This window comes from Periplaneta americana, chromosome 5 (assembly GCF_040183065.1).
Source record: "Periplaneta americana isolate PAMFEO1 chromosome 5, P.americana_PAMFEO1_priV1, whole genome shotgun sequence".
NCBI classification, from domain to species: Eukaryota; Metazoa; Arthropoda; class Insecta; order Blattodea; family Blattidae; genus Periplaneta; species Periplaneta americana.
Window position 1 is genome coordinate 43,933,315 of NC_091121.1, and position 27,740 is coordinate 43,961,054.

Here is a 27,740-nt window from a genome sequence, read left to right on the forward strand (position 1 = left end):
TAAGGTGTGTTTCCAAATTATATGTAATATGCTTTGTCAAATCTGGCAACCTTTTCATAAGGGAAGCTAACTTTCTTCTTCTTCTATGCATACATAGATAGTTTCTAACCACTAGGATTGCTACTATCGCCTCATTACAGACAATGCAAAATAGTACCTGAATAGTGTATTGTTCCTAGTAACCTCAACAATTCAAGCTTCATGACTGTGATATTATCCTCCCATCTCGGCCTCTCCAAAGGTCTTTTCTCCTCTGGTTTCCCAACTAACACACTATATGCATTTCTGGATTCGCCCATATGTGCTACATGCCCTGCACATCTCTCAAACGTATAATAATAATAATAATAATAATAATAATAATAATAATAATAATAATAATAATAATAATATTATTATTATTATTATTATTACTGACATACTGTAATTATATATCATAAGATATCAGAAATTCAGTTTGTGCTGATGGCTAGAAAAGGGAACAAAATAATGATTTTGGATACGAGATGCCCACGGATGTTCTATTTGGTGCTTTCTCAGGAAAAAATAAGTGCATATCAGAGATACCGCGAAACTGATCTCCATTACCTAACCAATAAAGAGCAATCCTTAATTGTTGTTTTTTAACAGTGCCTGATTGCTGAAAGTAGGATGACAACTTCTGTCCAATGATGCTGAGCACTTCTTCCAGCTTTACTGCTGACATCCTAAATCTTTAATTAATTTAAAATCTGTTCTGGAAATCGTAATTCATTTTTCTTCTGAAGGTTCTCAGTCTTCGAACTTGATGAAGTTGCTCTAATCCTCAGCACTAGTACTACCCCACTTGTTTAACGTAGGTTTGTAGTCTAATTATCTCTAAAGCCAGATCAAATTTATTTATAATTTTACAGTTACTTACTTACAAACTGTTTTAACAGTTACACATTTGTAATTAATAAAATCTTTCCAGAATATCTATTTTTTTTATTTGCCAGTTAAATTGTCAAACTTCTTCACTACTTACATATTTGTAATTTTACTTTTATGAAACACCAATAAAATTTATTTTTCTTTCTACGAATTTTTAAGAAAAACGCCTGTTAAATTGTAATTGTACTTTTATGAAATAGGTCCCTGGTGTATGAGAATGAGACTGTGCGGACTGCCGCGACAACGGAACACTAAGGCCAATCCCCGGCTCTATAAATAAGGACAAGCAACCAGTCAGATTATCAGTTGCTACAGGTACCCCTAACAGGAGACTTCGACCTAGGATACCTAACCATTGAAGATGTCTGCCGCAGTAGTAGATGAAACTTCTGGGAACATCTGCACCAGTAGACCACGGCATCTTAGCCCGGAAGCTCAGTTTCAAAAAGTCATTAATGATAAAATGTGAGTGTAAAAACCTACGCCCACAATTTTCCTGTTTGAATCACTAAAAAGCAGAGGTTGCCAAGTTGATTCTGAGATTTTTGTGCGAAATTTCTGTGCTTATTTCACACTTACAGGAATTTACCTATACAATGGCTTAACTCAGCTGCTACAGCAAAAAAGCTACAATATGAAGAACACATGTTTGATATTGAGTGAAGGCAAGATTCTCCTTCTTGTCTAAAATTCCAGGACAAAGGGCTTCACTCAGCAAATGGTGCCTAGAGAGCTATCTGTACCTTGAGTATGCGTTTCCGCTTGATGCGGAAGTGCGTGCGAACCACATCCTCGAAGCCAGAGCTGGGACGCCGCAGCTGGCTCACCATGGCGTGCATGATAGTGTTGACCAGAATGTCCTCGCTGTATGACTGGCTGTAGCGCCGTCCCTTGTCTGTACCCAACAGTGCTTCGTAGCCCGGCTCGTTGAAGTATGGCTCTGGCACTAGGATCAGACTCTGGATTGAGATCAGCACCTGCATAATAATGATCAGAAATCATTTTATATAAATGTGTGTGTGAATTTATATGTATACAAAGAGTGTCTCATGCCAAAGAAATTATTATATAAGTAAATTTTCCCATTTCCAAACAGCTTCTATAATCTTTTCGCTGTAAGAAAAATCCTAATGTAAACAATACCACATGACTGAAGTGAGGCTTCATTGGCCACTGTTTGGCGCCATAGATTCTCAGTACGTGTTCCCGCCTACTGTTGTATATTCTGTTTCATGTTAAACATTTCCCGTTACTCATCAAGTAGGCCTAACCTCACTACTATGCATTCGTTTACTTAGGAAACATTAACTTTATAATTACTGTAATTAAATTATTTTTAAGTATTATGTCTTCACAATGGACAGTTGAGGTTACAGAAGCCATACTTCAGTACCACGTACTTACGTGAACAACTACGAGCTCAAGTGACGCCAGCTTGTTACAAGAACAGTCTACCTCGGTATTACTGTTGGTATTCATCCGCGTTCATAGTACATAACAAAATATAAAAGTAGCTTTTCTTTTACATAGCGTTTTACATATGAGTGAAGTTAAATGTTTCATCGTATTTAACAACTAGAATTCAATTTTTTATTTTCAAATAATACAAGATTGTGATTTCCAAATACAAACTATATTTTCCTGCGTCATGTGAGTGTTTCGACTGGGAGCCAATCACGGGTATGACAGCAACGTGCTTATGTTTACATTAGGATTTTTCTTACAGCGAAAACAGTATAGCCAGTGCTATAGTTGGGCTGGTATACCATACAGTTTAAAATAAAAACTTTATATTACCGTACCAGCAAAATATATAGACTCGAAAATATATTAATTACGTTTAACTAGTCTTTAGTATATTCTGAAATGGAGGATGTTAGCTATTTTAAAAACATTTTGATTTTGATATCTGGCATAGAAGTAGCGACTGGCATCTTGATTTTTTTTGCTTAAACACTTGTTCAGTTGTTATTATTCAGGCCTTCAGGAAATATGCTGACAACAATGTGAAACGACCACAGCTTTGTAGTTTGTTGCACATTGTTGTTGTTGGTTAGTCAACTGCCCGAAGACAGGTTTGAACCTCATAAGTGACACCAATAAGGCATCGCTCATGAAGCAACTAAGACAGGAGATAATGAGGTAATGTGGTCACTTCCTTCCCCCCTCCATTACATACACTGCCGACTAGTTACATATTACACTAATCAGACTTCAGATGCATACAAACAATTGTTCTTCCTCTGACACATATCGTCAAGTGAGATGTGTATTTGATAATAAATGTATTGTATTTTACAAGACACTGGCAATTCCAACATTGTTATATGGTTCAGAAACGTGGATTCTGACTAGAGCCCAACAGAGAAGAATTGAGGCTGCTGAGATGAGACTCTTAAGGCCACTAGCAGGATTTAGACTACAGGACCATAAGAGAAACGAAGATATACGTCAAGAACTGAATATCGAGAGTATAATAACTATAATTGAAAAATATAGAAATAATTGGTACGACCATATAACAAGAATGGCCAACGACAGGATATCTTTTAGAACGTGGTGTTATAGACCTACACGAAGAAGACGAGTGGGAAGGCCAAAGAGACATTGGAGAGACCAGTTTGACAGATAAAATTCTCGAGGCGGAACAGGCCATCGGCCTAAACCTTGAAGTTATTGATGATGATGATGTATTGCCTTAGACCAGTGGTCGTCAGTACTCGCTGAAATGTGCAAGGGTAAGCGGTGCCATTCCGTGTGCACCATCGTGCAGCAGGAAGAGATAGAGAGCATAAACGCTAGCAGCTACTACGAGTGCACCATGGTGCACTGCGTTTTCCGCGGGTAAGAGACGCTAGCCCCAGGGTGCTCTGTGCATAAGAAATTCCTTCACGTGTGAACCTAAGCTCTCACAGAATTAACCGAATTCTTCCGAAGGAAACTTAGCATATGGCAGCCGGTCATTTTTTTTCTAAGACTGTACATATCAGCCAAAACCTAATCAGAATCCAGTTACATATTATAAATTCTATTCCAATTTCAACTACAGAATGTGAATGGGCATTCATGTAATGAACGATATCTGTACTAAGAAAAGGAATAGACTACTATTCTAATAAAAGAGTTCCTAGGCTTTTGTTCCTAAAAAGCGTTCGGCCAACAGTGTCAGAATTTAATTTCTTGTCATATGTACAGGTGTCAAAAGAAAAAGTGGCCGCTCTCTAAACACTAAGTTCCCTTCGGGTATCTCTGCTACAATTCGGAGACAGGTGATGTTACATGTTGTTGGACCACGTGGCCTGATATCTACAGTCAGAATGAAAGTTTTGGCGTGTTAATCTGTAGCATAATGGTAGCGTTTCGGGCAAGTGTTCGTAGGGTCGTGTGTTCGAACACAACCTAATGCTTTTTATGTTTTTTTAGGAGAGAGAGAGAAAATATAATTGTTTCTGTTTCTTTTATGACTGTTTTAGTAATTAACATCAGGTTCATGAATGCATTATGCCATGACTGTGTCATTATTTATGACATTATAGCTGCAAATGGAAAGAAAGATTATATTCTTAACAAAAATATCTTTCGTGGCATAAACAAAACAAACTTACAGACGTCTGCCTTAAAAAATTAAAACAATTAAAAGTTAAAAAAAAAAAAAAAAACAAAAAACAAAACAAAATGCCACGATTCAATATTTAGTCCATCTTCCTCCCATCTCGATCATATCTTGCAGTCGAGTGGGCATGGAATCGACTAGTGTTTTCAAATACCGACTGTTCTCAGTCATGGCATCCCAGGGACCATGGACGAGCTTCCACAAATCATCAGGGCGGGTCAATTTTTCCGCATATGCTTCTTTACTTGCGCCTACATATTATCTAAAGGGTTCAAATCCGGAGAGCAACGAGGCCAGTCTATCAATTCAATATCCTGTCTCCTTGCAAACCAATCCCGAATCAATTGAGATGTGTGAACTGGATGATTATCCTGCTGAAATTGAATTCCAACACGACACAGATACTATACCACTGCAGGCACGCATGGCAGTGTATCTGTGGTCGAATCAGATACCAGGAGGACGATATACAAGAGTGCGCCCTTCCTTTGTAGTAGAAAAGGTGACTTCATCAGAAAAGATTGCTCTTTTCCAATTCTGATCACCATTTCCCACTGCAAAGACTAAACGCTCCTCTATATGCTCTTCCTTATGAACTTCCTTAGGAATGGCACGTCGAGATCTCAAATTGGCGGCCCTTAAACGATTTCTCACTGTCTGGTCGTGGCCAGGGAAATTAACAACTGCCTTCAAAGTAGCAGCGGTACGAAAGGTATTCCTTTCAACCTCTGCCACTAATCTAGCGTCCTGTTGTGGTGTTGAAATTTTCCTTCTACCACTCCCAGCTTTTCGGCCAAAAATTGCCGAGCACCCATCTCCGGGCTGTTCTTTATGAAACGTTGAAACGCCTACCTAACTCGGATGCCGAAAAACCAAGATGAATCACAGCCCGTATTATACTTTCATTCATTCCTGGACCTCTTTGTGGAGCCATGTCAGTCAAAGTCGCAGGCAGAAATAACGTCGTGGTTTCCTCAGAGAATTAGCCTCTACCTAGGTCTTAAAATAACAGCAAAACATTCATTGTACTAAAAATATATATTCTTCAATTAGGAAATAATAATATAAATACTTGTTAGAGTCTTATTAAAAACTATATCAATCTCATACATAAATTCCACAGAGTTAAGAAGAATATAATTATTTTATAATCTCGACCTCAGTGTCGTAATTTGTTTTCGAAAAATCTGTATTGAACTGTATCCACGCAATACGTCCATAATCATTGCTGCTGTTGCAGTTGGTATTACAACTACAAATATTATTGTCATAAACGTAAACATTTATACCATTATTAAATATTCAGAATATAATTGAAATGAATGTTCAGTAGTTGTGTTTCTGACAATGTGCTGAATTACGTTAATACCAGGTAAATGACATAGCTCAGTCGGAAGAACGTAGGAACGTCGGATGTCGCGAAATTCGGAATTGAAATGTCAACGTATCAGGCTCAAATCCTCGTGACACCTTTCCAATTTATTATGTTACAGGATAGTAAAATGTAATAATACAACAGTATAAGAATAAAAAACTAACACTCGTATTAGGCAGCTGTGTTGTTCTAAACCTAACATTAAATTTATATTACTTATATCGCTAACGAACGATAACAGAATACAAATGATAATTTGAATATTATTTATATTGCTAATTAACGATAACAGAATACAAATGATAATTTTAATATTATTTATATTGCTAACGAACGATAACAGAATACAAATGATAATTTGAATATTATTTATATCGCTAACGAACGATAACAGAATGCAAATGATAATTTGAATATTATTTATATCGTTAACGAACGATAACAGTATACAAATGATAATTTGATTATTTATATCCCTAACGAACGATAACACAGAATACAAATGATAATTTGATTACTTATATCGCTAACGAACGATAACACAGAATACAAATGATAATTTGATTATTTATATCGCTAACGAACGATAACACAGAATACAAATGATAATTTGAATATTATTTATATCGCTAACGAACGATAACACAGAATACAAATGATAATTTGAATATTATTTATATCGTTAACGAACGATAACAGAATACAAATGATAATTTGAATATTATTTATACCGCTAACGAACGATAACAGAATACAAATGATAATTTGAATATTATTTATATCGCTAATGAACGATAACAGAATACAAATGATAATTTGAATATTATTTATATCGCTAATGAACGATAACAGAATACAAATGATAATTTGAATATTATTTATATCGCTATTGAACGATAACAGAATAAAAATGATAATTTGAATATTATTCACGTCGCTAAAGAACGATAACAGAATATAACAAATTATAACTAGAATATTATATATTATATCACTAAAGGAACGATAAAATATAAATAACTTGAATATTATTCATATCAATAAAGAACGGTAACAGAATATAAATGATAATTTGAATATTATTCACGTCGCTAAAGAACGATAACAGAATATAACAAATTATAACTTGAATATTATATATTATATCGCTAAAGGAAGGATAAAATATAAATAACTTGAATATTATTCATATCGATAAAGAACGATAAAATATAATTAACTTGAATATTACTCATATAAAGAACGATAACAGAATATAAATGATAATTTGAATAATGCAGTATTTATATCTCTAAAGAACGATTAAAAAATAAAATGGAAAGTTGAACCAGGCCCAAACTCACAACCTTCAAATCATTAAGCGAGCTCTCTACCGCTGGTCTACGAGGCGCAGATATAAAATGATTTCATAGTTCCGGAACTGCTTCTAAAAGCAAATGCATCGTGTAACATCGCCATGACCCGAACTGGACTTAGAAAATATTCGCTGTTCACGAGTGCGGCCACTTTTTTTTTTTTTTGACAACTGTACAATAGTGGCTGCGATCTGGAAGGAGATCTGCAGAAGACAGAGACTGCATGACGAAGTAACCTTGGAAAAGAAGTGCAGTATGAGCTCATATAGTCTAGTCTGATCAAGAAGATTTCAACAGGACCCCCTAAAATTTGTTTCCAACTATAGCATTGCTTCTACTGCATTTTGTGGTGTATGAACATTTGAACCAAAGAACAAGTCTGCCTCAGTTATAGAGTATAGTGCGATCGTGATGAGATACAATGCAGTTTCTTTTTGAGACATTTATCGAAAGAGAAGCTTGGATTCAATTACCATATTGTGACAAGGATGTGTGTTACAGTGTTATGTCCCAAGTTTTGACGAACAGGTTCTGTTGCAAATAAAAAAGACACAGATAATAAAATGTATCAAATGCATTCAGGGATCAAATCAAGAGCAGACGCTTATGGTCAGTTTGTTTCCCACATTCAAACATATATTACTTTATCTATGGGAAATTACCTGCAGATATTAAGAGCCGACACACAATGTCAACTGCATACAGTCGTAATACTCAACTTAAAGGTACATCTCTACTATTAAACATTTAACAACAACATGTTAAATGTTAAATCGTTTACCATTAACATCCCAACATGTTGACTGAACATGTTAATGCTAATTTCATTTAACAATTTGTCCACACTGTTAAACATGTTAAACTTGACTTTCTTTGCGTAGTCCACCATAAAGTCTATGAGATTTTAATATAGATAGTGTTTTATTTTCAAACCTTGGACAATGGACTCGGATGATGATCTGACTTTTGTAATTGCCTCTATTGCTTGTTACAAGGCTTTGAAAAGGAAGAAAATGAGAATATGGATGCAGCAATATCTTAGTAAAAGACACTATGCAGGATACATTCTAAGCGAGCTTAAAGTTGAATACAGTATCGATTTGGATTCAAAAACTTTCTGAGAATGTCAGAACACAATTTTAATATAGTGCTGCAAAAATATTTCCTGTTACATCAAAGAAATACACAATTTAAGAGCAGCCATTTCATCTCAATTAAAAAAATTACAGTGCGATTATCATAGGACCTACGACATGATAGATGTTAAAGAAGTTGGTAGTATCATATAATTATTCTTTCCGAAGTTTTACGAACGTTAACATACATCACCAAATACGACCATTATGGACGTCAACATAGCATTAATGTTTAGCGTACAACGGGAGTGCGAAAACTCTCTATTGTATTCTCGAGAACAATTAAATAATAATTCCAGTTCTCTAAAACAGTTGGCCTTAGTTTTGCCCGTATATTCTTTTGCAGACACATCCCACAAACAAGGCCTTTCCATCAGTGCTTTAATTTTATTCTAATGCATTTTCTTTCGTCCACTCCATTACTTCGAACAACTTACAGCTAACACCAAGGACCAATGATAATATAAAAATGATCAAGATACGCGCCACAAAATCGGAACTTATAGTTGTTGCTATGGAAACTGTATGAACTTTGCTGATCTGTACAGACGCTGCACGAGCAAATGAATTGACTTGACATGTTTTCCGTTTCTGCTGGAAAACACGCCAACATGTTAAAAGTGTTAAATTCAACATACTTAGTTAACATGTTAAGTCAATTGAGACTTGAAATATCCATATATATGTTAAACTCAACATGTTATATTTAACATGTTGTTGTTAAATGTTTAATAGTGGAGACGTGCCTTAAGGGCATTACAGTGCTAAATAAAATTTACATGAAAGCTTTCTGAAATATTATTTCTAGTAATTGCCGAGTTAAACTACTGATGAACTTGACAAATTAAGTTAGCAGATGGCACAGCAAAGTATAGGCTCTTCTGCAGAAATGATATGAGCACGTCACCTGCAGCAATGTGGAAGTCTCGTGCCAGTGTTCGCCCTGCAGCCCCTTCCACGTGCCCAGCAGGGAGAGACACACCATGCCGCATGCGTAAAGGTTTGGATTGAAGCGGACCTGCCCCAGGCCGGTGGTGCAGAAGTGCACTAGCGGTGGTTGTGTGGGATACTGCGGTGGAAAGAAGATGTCGAACTGGAAACAGCCACCAGAGTACGGTGTGCCTTCCGGTCTGCAACATCACAAATCATCCCTCAGTAATAACAGTGTAGAGATGTAGTTTCCACTGGAGCACATGCTCATTAAGTCATTAAGCAAATATATGTTACTATTTTTTTTTGTTTATTGTAAGAATGTATATGATTCAAACAAAAGAATGGAAGTCATGATTTGGTATGATATAAATGATGCTGGCACTACTTTCAGATCAATGGATGGACAGACAGACAGACCTACTACTCAAATGATGAATTGTTTATGTTTATGCTTGTAAACTGAATTAATCTGCTTACTAAGTCTTGTACAGTAGAACTTGGTTATAGCGACCTCGTTTTGTGCAAAACCTCGCCTATAACGTCAAATATTTTGTGGTCCCAACTAATTTCCCATAAGACATATGCTTTTCTACCTTGCTTAATATGACAAACATAAATGCATCTACCTTACATATAACGTCATTTTCAACCTCAGTTTGGAATACAATTTTCTAAGAATCAAAGTATTTTAAGAAATATTTTGTTGAAATCTGCCAAATTCTTTACTGTCACCTTCTATCATAGACCTCTGAAATGCAGGCAGATTCCCCATCCCATTGTAACCTGCCCAGAGTTCATGCGGTATTAATGGTACCTGCTTGCGGTCAGTTTCGACAGGACGTTTTCACTAAGTGCACGCATTTTAACGCAGTATGGCCACTAAACGAAGTGAGTGACATTTTAGAAGCCATTAGAATTGTGAATATGTTCTATGAAGCTAGGGGAGGGAGCAGTGAAATTGCAACTGAAATAATGAACATAGAATGTAATTTAGAAAATGTGTATTGGGCAAGTAGGAAACAACGGAGTAAAATGACTGATTACTTCACTCCTCAGTAAAGAAGTTTGGTGAGTAATGAACAAATTGTTTTAATACAGAATTCTGTATTTATAATTGTACGTGTACTTCATTATGTTCATGGTATGCTTAAAAGTGAATAAATAAATCTAAAATAAGCCTAATTATGTTTATTACTTTTTTATTTTCCACCTCACTAGACTGATAATATGAATCTCGGTTACTACGACATTCGTTTATAACAACATAATTTTTAAGGTCCCTTGGATGTCGTTATAACCAAGTTCTACTGTATATTTATGTACACATTTTGATTTGTTCCTCATCTCAAAGCTTCAGTGCTGATGTAAGATCAATAGGATCAATGGAATACAATAAATGAAAAAGGAGTGGAGGGGGGAAGATAACAAATTAGTGTTTTGTGTGTGTGAAAGTAAGTATTCTTTTTTTAAATGCAATGATGTTCTATAATGAGACTATACTTTTGAGCAGTGCATTAGAGCATGATTGTTCCAAAAACTGAACCTACTAATGATATAAGGATTGGGTGGTTGTGCATTTGTTTACATCAAGTACATTCTTACAGTGAAGTGAAAATTAAACAGAAATCATTAACTGGCTAACAATTAAGGTATGCATAAATGTTTGAAATGATATTTTTTAATGATTTCTTTATTTTATTTTTGGTGTCTGGTTTCAGAAAATATATAGCATATAATGATTCTGCTGTCATAATAAAAAAAAATAAATAAAAATAAAGGTCCAGTGCGCATGTACTCTGGCTGATAATGCCGACTTTCTTTCCCTTTTTTTTTTTTTTTTTTTGCTACATTTTCAAGCTTCAAAAGAAGAAAAAAATATATTTAGAAATGAGCTAGAAACTTATTAAATTACAACTTATTACATGAGTACGGTTCTGTAGTAAAATAATTAATACCTATAATCAAAAGAGATATGAGTGTTAGAGAGCATGGAAGAAAAATTATTGAAGTCGTAAATTTTTGCCACAGTAAGGAAAAAGATCTAGCAGGAGGCTGTTTAGAAATTAAGTTACTTTACTACCATCCCTTTCCTACATTCCAAGGAGTCATTTAATCACTTAGTTATTTTAACTGAATTGTTTTCAAGGATCCTATAATTAGTTGCATATTGACAATTTTTTGCCACTTAGAACTTTTACAGCCTTCCCTCCAACCAAATTTTTTGGGAGGTTCTGTGGTATTGTATTTATTTTAATGACACTAGATTTGCTAAAGAAATTTGAAAGAATCTGGCTAAAAATGACAATTTTGATACAAAATATATACGCTTATCTTAACTTGATAAATTAAATACATTTGTATACATAACACTCGAACTTAAAACATTACAGTCTCACAGTTGTGACAATGTCGGACTCAGACGGAAATGAGTGTTACCAAATGACTAGAAATAACTGTGTTCTGTTTCAAACAAAGACAGAAAAACTAAATAACATTCAAATTAGATTTGCTACTTGGAACAAATACTTCGAAATAATTTGAGATTGGAATTAATAAAACAGTTTTGTTTTGTGACAAACTTTGCACTTCACTATATTTACAGCTTAATTTAAGGGTTAACAAAGACCAGCCTCATGGTCTAGTGGTCAGAGCTTCTGACTATAGTTCATGAGTTCCCGGTTAGAGCACAGGAATTTTTCCTTAAAGGAGAGAAGACCAGAAATGTCGAAAAGACAACCTGGTGGCATTGGATTAAAAAAAAAAATATTTACAGCTTACTTCATACTAACTCGCATCTTCATGTGGAAAGATATGAGCTGACTCACCCTATGATAAGTGCTCTCAGCAGCGTGCATTTTGCATCATCCTGCAAGAGAGAGAGAAAGAGAGAGAACAGATACGAGTAAACTGCACACACTGCTATCGGGCAACACTCAATGCTATGCAAGACACTGCACTGTTGGTCGGGATCCGAACCTGTGCTGAACAGGTTTCTAATAATATTGGTCACATGTAGTGTATTCGACAGACATTACAGCTAGCCACAATGTGCATTTCATTATTGTATCATGCATTTAAAATTAAACTGTGCAAGAAAGAAAATGTGTGTATAGAATAGTTATTTACAATACAAGTATTAAATATAAAATCTTATTTTGTGAGTAGGGATATTTGCGAAACAAGGCTATATGCCGAGTGTAGTAAACCTATGAACAAAGTAACATAATTTTTAACATGTATGTCATACAATACTTTTTAGACAGCCATTCGTCTGTGCTGGTATAGAGACAATTTTTCCAACTTCTGCATTGTTGTATTCCTCATTGTAATAGTGAAACTTTATCACATTAAAAGAAGGCAGTGATATAGCTCAGTGGTAGAGGATTCTATGGCAGGTCAGGAGGTCCCTGGTTTCTTATAATTACATTTACACAAAAACACACCCTAATGAAATTCTCAACACACAACTCAATTTCAGAACACACACACTCTTTGACTCCACATTACACTACACAAACACACCCCCACAGGAAACAAAACAAGAGGTGCCAAAACCAGCAACGACAGAATTTAACATGAGAAAGTCATATAATAGGTACATATTCCGAAGTGATATAGTGTTAAAAGTTCTGTAATCAAGATGTATAATTACATTTAATTCTTAATTGCTTCATACAGTTATCAATAAAATAGTTTTCTGAAGCAATATATTTAATTTATGTCTGTTTCGTAACAAAAAACAGTCATTTTTTAAAGTAAGCACAGCATTGCTTGAATTACTTTGTTGATAAGTTACAAATGCTGCTGTGTGAAATCTGGTGAGAAAACAATTGACAATCAGCGCAAATAGTTGAAAGCTGGTGTTAAAAATACTTTTTCCTCTAGTGTTAGAAGTACTCTTCACATGCTACCATGTAACAGCCAATTTTTTAACGTGCTTGCCTAGCATTAAAAGATCTACTTTTAGGAATGACTGTCTATAAAAGTAGGCCTACGTTTATTTAGTGAAAACAGTGACTGACAGTAAAGCATGGTGAAATGACATACTTGTAGCTACTTACAAATTCACAAAATGTTCCCTGCCAAATTGTGTATGGCTACTGCACAACTATCGTGATCAGATGTAACATACCGCCATTCTTATGAGTGTTTTGTGACCATACTTTTTATCTTAATGTCATAATGTGTGAAAATAATAAAATTTTGACATTCAATGCTTACAAAAGGTTATGTCAAGAAGTAATGTAATGTTGATAAAGACCAGCCAATAGCTTGCCTGGCACAAGTGACAGTCCTGACGAATTCACCATGTGACCTATCAATTGTGATGAATTTGCTGGACTTAGTCCCAGTCAGAAAGCTGGTAAGGGTTCGAATTCCTGCCAACAGTGTACAGGGCATGTAAAAAATTTGATCACTTACTGTACGTATGAAAATAGCTGATCCTAGATCAAGGGGCAGAGAAGTCGACAAGGCAGCCATTTCTTGTGCAATCCTTATCACCTGCGCAGAATTTGGAGGGAGGGCCTTTTTAAAATGGGTGCTGTAGTGATGTGCACTAGCACCTTCCACTAAAATAAACAGGCAACTCAAACAGCATCTGTCATGTTCCAAAGCAAAATGTGTGCTAAAACAAACCAAAGCGACACTACACAACAAAGCTTGTGTACAACAATAACACTCATCAAGCCTACTCTCCTTCCAAATAACCTTGCACTCGTTATAATAAACAATAATCATTATTTCTTGTTAATAATAAACACCTAAAACTCTTCAATACTCTGTAAAGCAGAAGATCAAGTAAAGGCTACAGCATCAACTTTAAACTGAATTAGTGGCAGAAGGGACACAATTAGAAGCTGATTTTCGCTGGGCATGTTCAACATCTCTCATATCATACCATCAACACTATCCAATAAAGAAGTCAATATGTTTTTATCACATTCTGTATACCAGAATGATTTTTCTTAAACACTGGCACACTGGTAACTGATTTATTTCTAACAAATTTTGAATAGCCTACAATATTTTACGATAGAACTAAAAATTAATCACCAGTAATATTCGATATTATATGCTATTTACTGTTGAGTTTTAAAAATCGAGGGCCTATTTTCATTGCTCATGGAAACTATAAGTTACGAATTTTCTACACAAAATTAAATTTTTAATCAACAATCCAGCTCTGGTCTAGCAAGTTCATAAATCACAATGAATTATAATCAAATTTCTCTTTATCTACAATTGACTTAATATAGCTGGTAACGTATGAGCCACCTAAAATGCGCCAAACAATATATTATAAAGATAACATTACAAATTTGTAATATGTTTATTTCTCGTTGTCTAACAAGTGTAACAGAGTTTAACTTGGATTTAAGACAATTCTACACAACAATACAAACTAAACGATACTGAACTTTATAGTTAATTGAAAAATAACTATTTTATCGAGTTACAAATTTAATTCGAAGCATTTTAAGAACAGTTCATTATTTCAATATTGATGGAGCTAGAAGACACTCCCTTCAACATCTGTAATATCCTGAAAACTGGTTGGACAAAACACGTATTCATTTATGAACAAGGTTCATATAAGATTTCACAAATTTTGGTTAATGGACATCAAAGAGAATCACGATTTCTTCCACCACATGATACAGGGGTTTCTGATGACTTAATTTCTCCTGGACCTAGTTTTTAGATTAAGGAACCAGACTTAAGGTGTTGAGGTTTGTCAAAAGTATGCATGCATAAAGAGTAATTGGCGATGGTTACAAACAATCTAGTAATTCTAACAATATTTTCAGAAACCTCTTGATATTTGAAAGCAAAAGATTCCATGCTTTGGTCCGCATACAAAACATAACGAAATTAATTTAAATTTTCAATAAAGAAACTTGGATTCTACGTGTCGGGTTCATTTGTGTAAAAAAACCTAGGTACAATTTGCATGTTATGTGAAAGTGAGCAGGAGGCTTGCAGGCACGAATGCCAAGCTGCTGGAGACACTCACCCTCGATGTCACAACTCAAAAACTGGAGGTCTTTGAGCGCATCTTTGTAGGTCTGTGCAAGTGCCTGGTCATTGCTAGTTGCCATGGGGGAGAGGGGTTGCTGCTGCTGCTGTTGTTGTTGTTGTGACTGGGATGTGCTTGGGGACTCGCTTGTTGCCAGAAAGCCCTGATTCCCCAGAGCAGCTGACACGGCATGGCTCATTTGGTAGAAGTCACGGGCCAGCTTCTCTTCTTCTGGAGCATCGGGTGCTGAACCAGAGTTGTTTTTTTTCTTGCCGGCAGGGATATTTCCATTGGCCGAGGTCTTGGTAAGCTGCACCAGAATGGCTTTGGCCTTGTCCTCTAGTCGACTCACCAGTGTGTATATGGACTGTACTTGGTCGGGCAGGCTCCACAGCAGTCCCACCAGCTTGGGCCGTGATGCAATCTCGCTGATGATATCCACCACACAGCGGTAGACGGCTGTGTGCTGGCATATCTCCAGGAATGAGTCCACCTGTAACTTCGATTCCAGGAAAGGCACGAGGGTGGAGGCCTCCAGGACATTGTACAAGTCTTCCGTTGGGTCCACAGGGCTCTTGCCATTCTGCTGACCCCAGTTTGCCGTGTATGGCTTCTTGGAGCTGCAGGACGGCAGCATGAAGCTGGAGTAGGTGTCGTGCTTAAGATCCAAGTCAGAATGTGATCCCTTACGCAACTCCTGCAGGATCTTCTGCAGCACGCACTCTATCTGCTTGTCTTTTTCGCGTTGTGCTGCCAGGTATGCGTTGATGTCCCAGCCTTTGTGAAATGACGAACTGTAGCCTGTCCCAGCAGGGAATAGCGACTTCTCGTGTAGCTTCTTCTTGTCATTGTCAGGAGCGGTGAGAGCAGGTGCATCACGCTCTGTTTGAGGAAACCTGCGATGAGCTCGAGAGGGTATCTCACTCACCCACGCCAGCCAGAGCAGATAGTTCTCCATGTCGATGTAGGCGCCTTGCGGGAAGCGGCGTATATCATTGCGCTCGCTATCCAAATCAAGGCGTGCCCATGTGCCCAGGTAGTCTTTGATCTCCTGCAGCACTGAGCGCATGTCTCGTGCAGGGTTCCAGTGTGATAACTTCAACACATCCATGCCTGCCACGCGCAGCATCATAGAGCCCTGGAGACGGGGACGTACCACCTTCACCACAGGAGGGTAAAATGGGTACAGGTCCATGGTGAAGTCAAGCTGCAATTCCACATAGTCATAGCCATATAGCTGTTTCAGCTGTCGAAGCTCCCCATCCAACTGTCCTGCTGTGTCAAATGCTGACAGAAACACTGCCCACTTGTAGATGTTGTCTTCGATAGGTTCAGCACTTATGCCTGTCTTGTGTTTAGACTCCATAATGGCCACTAAGTCATTGGTCAGAATACCAGATGCTGCCGAGTTGCTGAACACCTGAAAAACATGTGCTGTACTAAGGACTGTGTATACATTGAGAGTGATGAAATCTACGAAAAATCTCGGAATAAGTGATTCTGGAGCTCGAATCAATATACCTTATGTAACAAGAGAGAAACGATGATTATTCACTTTACATCAGTATGATGATAGAGACTAGATTAGTCTTGCTCAGGATAGGGATCAATGGCGGGCTTATGTGAGGGCAGCAATGAACCTCCGGGTTCCTTAAAAGCCAGTAAGTAAGTATTCGTGGTGTTATTAGAAAAGTAATTTTCTTATTTATTAGTGCAAATTTGTTGGCATAGTTTAAACATTTTAGGTCACAACTGTATGGATATTTAGTAGGCGTCTAGGCGTGAACTTTCGGGCCCTAGTTATTGCCACAGCATATTGTTCTGTTGTATTTATATAGCTACCGACTCATATCTGTTTTCAGGCTTTAGTAGTTTAAATTCTTTGTGTGAAATAAACTAACCACTCTACTTTTTATTGAACGAAATATCCACAATTTTACACTTTTTACAGCATCAATAGATAGGTTGTTACATGTCAGAACAAAATCCCTAACTGTAAGGTAAATGTAATCTATGAATGAAGATACAGATAAATTCCAAATACAAGGTTTAAAATTTCCTTTTTCCAAGTCACCATTTAGTTGGAAGAACTAAATTTACAGTAACTCCAACAAACTAAATTTTGAACTTGCATCAATGATGAAGCTAGATTGAAGTCTGTTTCTCTGGAGGAAACCAGAGACCATGAACTGTGCCCAAGGAATTAATAACTCTATTATTGCAGACACTGACTTACTTGTTTTGGGTGGTCCTTGATGTTGCCATCGAACATGTCAGAGGTCTTGGGCTGCTTTGTGGCAGCACGCAGCTCTGCTTCCTTGAGACGCCAGCGTTTCTTCTTCTGACACAGTACATGCTCCCACTCCTCCCCATCTTCTGAGTCGCCATCCACCACCATGAACTCCTCACCTTCCAGCTCTGACTCAGACGAGCTCGCACATGGAGAGCGTGTTGCCTTCTTGTTGTAATACAGTGACGCTGCCTTGTCCAGGATGGCTTCTAGCGACAGCAGCACAGTTGAATCCAGGATGAACTCGTTCAGGGCATTACACCAGAACTGCAAGCATGCTGTGGCTTCTACAAAAAAGTGGTCTTCATAGTGTGGGTACTCTGCAGGGCACAGCAGGCTGAAGCGCTTGTCGGTTCCTATGCTCAGTTCGAGGCATACGCGGCCATCATCACAGATCGAGTGCTGCAGCAGCTTGATCACGTGACCTTTATGCTCAGCCCAGGTCGCGAACTCCGTCAGCAGCTGTCTCTCGCCAATCTTGTCCTCTGTGTCCATGTTCATCTCTACAGCTGCAAGCACAATCACATCAACATTGAGCTGTGCTGTGTTGCACTAGGTCTGAATTAAATTACAATATGCTGATCTCCACAGGAAACAAAAAAACACCTGTTCACATCTCAAAGCAATGATGCTGACTTCGTTAAAACTTTATTCAAATTTACTGGTCCGTCCACGAAATAGTATGTTAATATAAAATCAAAGCTAAATGACAACAACAGTATAACATTTCAGTATATTCTCAACGTTTCCACTGGAAATGTGAATATCCAAACCAATCTGTAAAAAATAATAACTCATAAAAGGCTTAACTGACATTTGGATATGTCACCTTGCTTCACTGATGAGAATGAGTGATGGGCTATAACAATATTCTTAATTGAAAGTAATATGTAACTTACAAAAACTAGGATAAAAGTGACTCAATTAGTAACAGGTGTTACATGGACACATCTACCTTCCTCTAGATTAGAGTTTCTCAAAGTGTATTCAATGAAACTCCAGGGGTTCCTCAAGCAAAATTCTAGGGGTTTCGCAAGAACTAACGGATTTTTTCATTTTATTTTTACTTAGAGGATACAATAAAATGTATACAAAAATATGAATTAATAACAACATGAAACATCACTAATAATTTATTACAATGATAGTATTAATAATAATATTATTATTATTATTATTATTATTATTATTATTATTATTAAACATCTAAAACGCAAAATAAGTGTTTACTAAAATAAAATGCCGAAACAGAAGCAGAAGCAGAAACAGAAACGAGGCTACAACTTTCCGCCATAAAAGAATATGCAGGCTTAAAAACACACCTTCACCCCACTGAACAGAATTATTGAGTACTAGCTTTCACATGTTTCTTAGTTACTAAATACCGGTACTAATAAAAACATAACAAATTTTGTACCATAAAGATGATTGCATTTTTATATTTTTTACACTTATAAAATCTCATACTTAGTACTGATTATAGTAAATCTGTAATTCCAATAAAATTGAAAATTCAAAATTTTGGTACTGCATGTGCTTTAACACAGTTTCAATTCTGCAGTTGCACCCACCTTAATAAATGAGTAGTAAAAGTAGCAGTAGTAGTAACAGTAAAACAAAGAAAATGGATTACACGAGTTCCACTTCTGCACTACAGGTTAAAAGGGCTTTGGAAATAGTTTGAGAAACACTGCCTGGAGATCAACAGTTTTCAATCTTATGCAGACAGAGATCAAACTAAATTCAATTAAAAGACTACAAAATTCATGTAAACTATATTTTACTAACAAACTATGAAGAAAGCTCGTGGCTTTATGCATTAATTTTATATTATGATTATGATTATATATGATACATTATATTACACATTTGAAAGGCTCACAAAAATAGCTGTGGAGGACTGCATGCAGTCTGCGGATAGCAGATTGAAGACTACTTCCCTAGATGTTATACAGAGCCTTAGGACCTGGATTATGAAGAAAGAAGACAGACTTGGTTTTCTGGTCAGCAATTCATGTCAACATAGCTAAGTAATACTACATAAAAATGTTATTTATTTCTTCTTATATATGATATGATTTATTATCACTCAACATATTCGGTCCTACAGTTTTAACAAGAAAGAAGATACCTTGGCAATATTTATTGACTTTCAGTTAGCATATGACTCTGTTTGGTGAAATAAATTATTACTAAAACTCCAGAAATTAGGTATCTCCAGCAATATGTTCAGATGGATATCAGAATTCCTTAGTCAAAGATTCATTGCTACTAAATTCAATAACTCACTTTCTAGTTACAGACAAACATATCGAGGTCTACCTCAAGGCGCTGTCCTCAGCACAACTTTATTCAATATTTATATAAATGACTTACCCTCCCTATTAGAGGAATCAAACATGAAAACAGCACTATTTGCAAATGATATAGTTTTGTGGACTTCCGGATCTTACAGACATAGAGACAAAATTCAAAATTCTGCTCTTAAAGCTCTAAATCAACTACATGGATGGAATACATCAAATTTGATGACACTCAATTTAAGCAAAAGTAACTACCAAATATTTTCACTTGGTAAAAAAGAAAGAAATTCAATATCCAATACAATGGCCAACACCTTCCTAGGACTTATGAATCCAAATATCTTGGAGTTATTTTCGATAGTAAGTTAACATGGAGCAACCATTTGAAATACATTTCTGAAAAAGCTCGTAAAAGATTCTCCCTTCTAAAAAGACTAGCAGGAAAGAAATGGGGATGCTCTAGGAATACTTTGAACACTACATACAAAATGTTTATACAGCCAGTGCTGACATACTGCGGAGAAATTTTAATTACTTCACCTTTCATAAACGACATAGAATATGTTCAAAACCAAGCTCTCAGACTCATTACTGGTGGAATCAAAACAACTCCAATAGATTCTATGAGATTCCTCACTAATATTAACAGCATCAAAATGACAATAGAAGAAAAAGCACTGATTCAATATGAAAAACTTATCAGATTACCAGGAAACAATTGGCATTCATACAGTCCTCTCTGTAGATTGAAAACTCAAAAAAGTTTCATATCCATTGTTCAAGAATTAAAACAGAAAATCAATATCCCAAATTTAAAATAAAACTTACAAATTAAACCAAACCCTTTAACTCTATTAAATATAGAATATAATCTAAATTTAACAGAAGAAATACTGAAATCAGAAGTAAACACTGAAATACTGAAACAATTGTCTTTAGAGACAATTAATATTAGGTACCCTCCACAAAACTGGCTTCATTTATACACCAATGGATCCTTGATCTCCAGAGAACAAGGTGCCGGTGCAGGTGTTACGTGCTGTCTCTTCTCACTTTATAGATCTCTTGGATATGGAACAACAAGTTTTGATGGTGAAATCATTGCAATAAGTGAATGTCTCAGGAATCTTCTATGCCACATCAATAAATTTAGGAATGCAGTTATATTGTCAGACTCCAAAGCAGCTATTCTATCAATCGTCTCTAAACACACACCTTCATCTCAAACAGCAGAAATAACTAAAATGCTCTCTCAATTAATATCACTCAATAAAAGAATTGTATTCCAATGGATACCGTCCCATTGTGGAATCCTGGGAAACGAGAATGCGGATGCTTTAGCAAAGAAGGACAGCACTGCTACTTACAGACCTGTTACTAAATCTATGTATTATTCTGTGAAGAGATTTATTAAATCTACATACTTAGACTTCAACAAACAAAATTTGATAACTCAATCCCAAGGGAAAAAATGGAACACTCTGCATCAAAACCCACAGTTAATTCCCGATTTACCACGAAAATCGTCTGTAGCTGCATTTAGATTGGCAACAGGCCATGATTGTTTGGCCAAACACCTGCATAGAATAGGAATATATCAGTCCCTTAACTGCCCATTGTGCAACTCAAACCAAGAAATGGATTCGGAACACCTCAAAATCTGTGCTTCAGTGGCTGGTGATGATAATATCTTTGAAAAATATTGGAGTGCAAGAGGTCAAATGACTTTATTGTCAAATGCCTGGCATTAGAAAACAACAACAACATATTCGGTCCTACTGGCCCTTCACATTCCTGTATTCGGGCCAGCAGTCCAGGTCTTATATTATTTATAACATTGTTACTGTTTATTTAATTTTCAGAGCAGAAACATACCGTGAAACCCTTTCAAATAAGTGTGAAAAAATAAGAAATACACATTCTTCCCATAGAGGAAAAGAATATATTACTGAAGTAATAGACAATGTTGTTGTTTTCTAATGCCAGGCGTTTGACAATAAAGTCATTTGACCTCTTGCACTCCAATATTTTTCAAAGATATTATCACAGTCTAGTATATACAGTCGCGAAGTTCAATACGAAGTAAATATGCAAACATTAGATAGTTGCCCACCACTATGATCGCTAATATCGCCTCATTACAGGCAATGCAAAATAGTACCGTCACAGTCTATTATTTCTAGCACCCTCAAAACTCAAGCTTCGTGACTGTATATAGTAGACTGTGATATTATCATGGTCAGCCACTGAAGCACAGATTTTGAGGTGTTCCGAATCCATTTCTTGGTTTGAGTTGCACAATGGGCAGTAAGGGGACTGACATATTCCAATTCTATGCAGGTGTTTGGCCAAACAATCATGGCCTGTTGCCAATCTAAATGCAGCTACAGACGATTTTCGTGGTAAATCGGGAATTAATTGTGGATTATGAATAGACAATGTATTGTGTGCAATAAAAACAGGTGTGTAGACTGCAGAAGAGGGAGGGATAAATCTACATGCACTTAAGGCTCATTGTTTCAAAAAGGTGTCAATAAATTTTGCCTGTAATTCTTTGTTACAGTATGTGCCATTTTTCAGGACATAGATCTCCCAGCTTCACTTGCTCCTCCCAAAGAAACCATGCTGAGGAATTTTATCCAGTGGTGTCATTCCAATTTCTTAACAACATTAAATAAAGTAATAATAATAAGCAGCTACAAGTGAAGGGTAATTGCAATGCAACATACTTTTGCAGAATTATATGTAATAGTACATTATCCGAGTCTATAATGATAGTAATTAAGAAGCAAGTTTCATAATTTTCATACGAGCGTTTTAATTACCATTATAGGCAAGTTTCATACGACTTTTTATGCTCGTCCATATTTCTAACTTGAAATTATTCAGAAGTATTCATTTTATTCGCATCTGACAGAAGATCGGAAGTGACCTTGTGCATAGGTCGTTAATTGTGAGATGTGCGCAGATGCGAAAGTATTGATTTTTTCCGAGGAACAATAATGGCATTGACCTTGATATAATTTAGAGAATAACATGAACTAATTTTGATATAACCTGGAAATTGATTTAGGATTGAAAAACGAGATGACAAATTGAATTTATTTGAATATTATTTACAATTAACGCTAATTATTATAGTAACAGAACATAACCTTCTGCGACATTATTGGATTTCAAGCCTCCGTGATGTTTCCCTCGTCTTTCGATTGCACATCCGAGAATAATCGAAAACCTGAACTTTAATGAATAGGTGTACTTCAATGACATGCATTAAAGGACTGCTGCCAGATGTATAATTACTACATTTCGGCATGGTAGAGCATAAAATAATTTTAAAACTCGCACACACTGATTCGTATCATTAAGAGGAGTAGAGAATATTAACACCAACTAACTAGCTTTGAATATCTGACCACACCTATATATTGCTTGAAACATCTGAAGATGCACTTACACCCTCCATTGTTACAGCAAGTTTAACTTTCCACTTTCCAAAATGTCAACTACTTTTCTTAGAAGTGCCACTACTATCACCACTAGAATGCTTTAATGTATCATTGCACTATAATGATTACTTTATGCGAAAATTTATATTAAGATTTAAATATAAAAAGAGCTTAAATGAACCGAATGATATCAGCTCAATGACCTATAATGCATTCAGTATTGGCAATACTCTTTATTAAAAAACAATTTATTTCAATCAAATGGAATAAAAATTGTAGGAGAAATACTAAAAGTGGAAAACAAAATATGGTATCTTATAAATGTTAACAGTGTATTTTTTAGTTTAAAGTCTAGTTATTTTTAATTATTTTTTTTAATACCACGTTTCACTGTTATGTGGTACTGGCATTGGAGGGGAAAGAGGCAGACAGATGCTGAAGTAATCGCAGATAGGTTTCAAGATTGCAGGCATATCATAATTTGAATAATTTCAAGGAAAAATTGTTCCGGGGCCGGGTATCGATCCCGGGACCCTTCGCTTAGCGCGCTAACGCTCTTCCGACTGAGCTATCCCAGGAACTATACACGACACCGTCACAATTTTGTGTCGTTTTGTATAGTTCCTGGGGTAGCTCAGCCGGAAGAGCGTTCGCGCGCTAAGCGAAGGGTCCCGGGATCGATACACGGCCCCGGAACAATTTGTCCGTGAAATTATTCAAACCTGCTTTACAGGGAGCTACTACCTGAAAGCCAGATTTGTATCATATCATAATTGTTTTTGTCCTCATTGCCTGTGCACTTGGATGGGAAACAATATACAATAATAATAAGCATGATCACTTTGAGCTGTATTGTCGTTTATTTTTGCATTATGTTTACTGCGGTATTAAAAAACTGGAAAATTTCGTGTTGAATTAATGTTCTTTACTGTCTGTAAAAAAAAAAAGTAAATAAATAAATAAAACTTAAACAATTTAAGAACCAGTTCTATGAACTGCGACAAATTTAACAAGTGGTTTGGGTGAACCGAGTGAATGATACCACTGTTTTTATCCTAGGGCATAATGAAGGCAATGAAACTGTGAATTCCCTTGATAAGAAAGGCGCAGATCAAAGATTCATTGGCCTTGAAACTTTCATTCCTTCCTGCAAAGGTAGTAAGCAAGAAAACATGATTAAGAAACAAGTAGCCTAATTCTATGGAAAACAAACTGTCAAAAGACAGGCTAAAGAGCTCATTCGAGAACCTATCCTTAAAAGTAACTAGGGACTTTTACAGCTCTCCAGTAAACGTATCTGTATAACTATTGATTATTATCAGGGCATTTCTTAGAGACCATTCATTCATTCATAGTGTTCTGCCTAAGGGCAAGTCTTTCACTGCAAATCCAGCTTTCTCCAATCTTTCCTATTTTCTACCTTCCTCTTTGTCTCCATATATGATCCATATATCTTAATATCATCTAACATCATCTTCTACCCCGAACTCTTCTCCCATTCACAATTCCTTCCAGTAAATTCTTCAGTAGGCAGTTTCTTCTCAGCCAGTGACTCAACCAAGTTCTTTTTCTCTTCCTGATCAGTTTCAGCATCATTCTTTCTTCACCCACTCTTTCCAACACAGCTTCATTTCTTATTCTGTCTGTCCACTTTATACGTTCCATCTTCTCCATATTCACATTTCAAATGCTTCTCTTCACTTCATTGTAATGTCCATTTTGCTGCCCCATTCAATGCTACTCCATACAAAGCACTTCACTAGTCTTTTCCTTAGTTCCTTTTCCAGAGGCCAGCAGAATATGCTCTTGGCCATTGCTATCCTCCTTTTGACTTCACAGCAGCTCATGTTACTGCTTATAGTACACCCCAAGTATTTGAAGCTATCCACTTGTTCTATTGTCTCATTTAGAATTCGCAAGTTTACCTTCTTTATTTTTCTTCCTATGACCATAGTCTTTGTCTTATTTGCATTTATCTTCATCCCATATTGCTCACAGCTGTCAGTAGCTCCAGTAGCATATCCCTTAATATCATCTCCTCTTCTAATAACAATGCTGTATATCAGCAAATTTTACGCATTTTCCATAGAGACCATCTTTCATGATTTTGACAACCCTATTTACAGGGAAAATATATCCCATATTTGTGTGACTGAATATTGGCCTGCTTTCAGATTCGGACATCTTGGTTATCATTCCCTGAAACTGACCGAGCTCTCTCAAATGTCACTGAGGATCATTACTTCATTACTGTTTTTTATCTCAGTCACTGGTCTGATAATGACTAAGTCAGGGGTAGCACAAGAACTTAGACAGCAGTGCACGATCTGTTGCACCATTCTTTATTTAATCCATTTCTTTTGCTTGAGTTTAAACCAACAAACCTCACAAGGAACCTGTCAATGAGCTCAGATCGCAACCTTCCCTCAAACTGCACTTTTCTTTTACATTTCCACAGCAGACAGAAAAAACAATTTTTACTCCATTTCCATTACATTCCAGGGAAAATACCCTACATTGATTTTCTTACTTAAATACTGCCAACGGTAGCAGCATAGCAGCTTTGAACATGCACCCCCACCTCACCCCCTGCAGGGATACCATATGTACAATTCATAATTTCTCCTGGACCTCTTGCATGTTATATTTGTATCAATGTCATTTAACTCATAATGTACATTTTATGGGAAAGATATGAAAGAGTTTCGCTAGGTATTAAGATGAGAGTTACCATAAAGGCATCATTCTCCCAATATCTATCTCCATGTAGTAAGGTAAGTTGTGATTTAATTAGGAAATATAAAATCAGTATGTATAGCAACTAAAGGCTATGAAATAGTGTACTACGGACATAGTAGAGGTGAGACGTAAAGGAAAAATAAAATGAAAGAAAGGCATATGGTAATCGTTGGAGTGAGACATAACAGGAAGAATGAAAAAAACTTAAGAGTGCATATTTCAACCAATTGTATTGTTCTGCCACCTACCAATGTTTATTTGAACCATTGTCATGTTCATGTCACGTACAACGACCTGCCTTTCTCCCAACTATATGTGTTGCTCCCCACCCTATAAAACTCTCTTTCCCCATTGCTAAAATGCTTCTCGTGCATTTACTTTATGAAGTTTATGTCGGGGATACCCAAAATTTTTCTGACAGTTGAGGAAAACATCGGGGAAACCAGATAATCAGTCCATAGAGAATTCAAACGCACGCTCATGCACTCTCTAAATAATAATCAAACAGTCTAACTCATAAACTATAACTTAACAGTACCTACACCATGCTTGGGACACCAGTATACTATTTATTTTAACCTATAATTCATACAAAATTATAAGACAATATTCCTGATATGGTATATCGAACCCATACTTTACATTAAAATGAAAATCCCAGTCAGGTATCAGCCGTCCCCACGCACACAAGCAGCAACAATTACGGATTGACCAACTCTTGACATTCTTGGCCACTCAAAGCCATAGCACAAGTAATGTCAGTTTTGCCAGTCAGTGTGTGTTTAGCTTACGAACAACTCTTCACGTACAGGTATTATTAATATTATTGTGTGTGAATGAAATGTAGTTCAATGAAATGCAACCCTACAAGTTAACAGTAAGGTAAAGGTATCCCTGTAACATGCCATGAAGGCACTTGGGGGCCATGCAGGTAGAACCCCATGCTTTCTATGACCTCGGCACTAGAATGAAGTGGTGTGGTTGGCACCACGCTCTGACCGCCTTTTACCCCCGGTACTCAATTTTATAGGAGGCTGAGTGAACCTCGGGGCTGTTCTGAAAGTTTGGCAACGAGAAAAAATCCTGTCACCACCTGGGATCGAACCCCGGACCTTCCAGTCTGTAGCCAGCTGCTCTACCAACTGAGCTACCCGGCCGCCCCAAGTTAACAGTAGAACAGAGAATTTCCGAGTGTGACGTTTATATGAAAACAGCGTCTTGTAGAGAAGTGTGTAGGCAATTTGTACAGCAATTTCCAAAAAAAAATAAAAAAAAATAAAAACACTACATCAGGTTCCAAAGGCACAAGTTTAAGAAAGCTCAGCCCATAGAGCTACTAAATTGATAAAATTGAAACCTTATACGAATCCAAGAATTACAACAGCATGACAATGTAAGTCATATGAATTTCTATAATTGCGTTTTTACAGAATATTTCTGATGGTTTTGCTGATCCACATTTAATCATTTTCTCAGATAAAGCTCGGTTTAATTTACACGCTTGATTGTTTTCAAAGCTATTGAGACTGGAAAACAGAAAATCCTCCACGAAGTTTCTCTTCATGATAAAAGAATTGGTGTGTGGTGTGCTGTAACTGCAACATGAATAATAATAG

The 27,740-nt window shown here is 36.4% G+C and overlaps 1 protein-coding gene across 4 annotated transcripts in view; it reads right to left on the reverse strand.

Annotated features, from left to right (window-relative positions):
- The window catches only part of LOC138699560 (baculoviral IAP repeat-containing protein 6-like), a 37,527-nt gene that overhangs the window by 4,306 nt on the left and 5,481 nt on the right, over positions 1 to 27,740 (reverse strand). For all 4 annotated transcript variants that reach the window (XM_069825551.1, XM_069825547.1, XM_069825548.1 and 1 more), the window contains 6 exons: positions 17,580 to 18,142; positions 15,341 to 16,763; positions 13,747 to 13,895; positions 12,150 to 12,190; positions 9,299 to 9,521; positions 1,656 to 1,889 (listed from right to left, as the gene is read on the reverse strand). In XM_069825551.1, coding sequence (XP_069681652.1) covers positions 1,656 to 1,889; positions 9,299 to 9,521; positions 12,150 to 12,190; positions 13,747 to 13,895; positions 15,341 to 16,763; positions 17,580 to 18,134 — 2,625 coding nt within the window. In that variant the 5' untranslated portion in view covers positions 18,135 to 18,142. The remainder of the gene's footprint in view (positions 1 to 1,655; positions 1,890 to 9,298; positions 9,522 to 12,149; positions 12,191 to 13,746; positions 13,896 to 15,340; positions 16,764 to 17,579; positions 18,143 to 27,740) is intronic.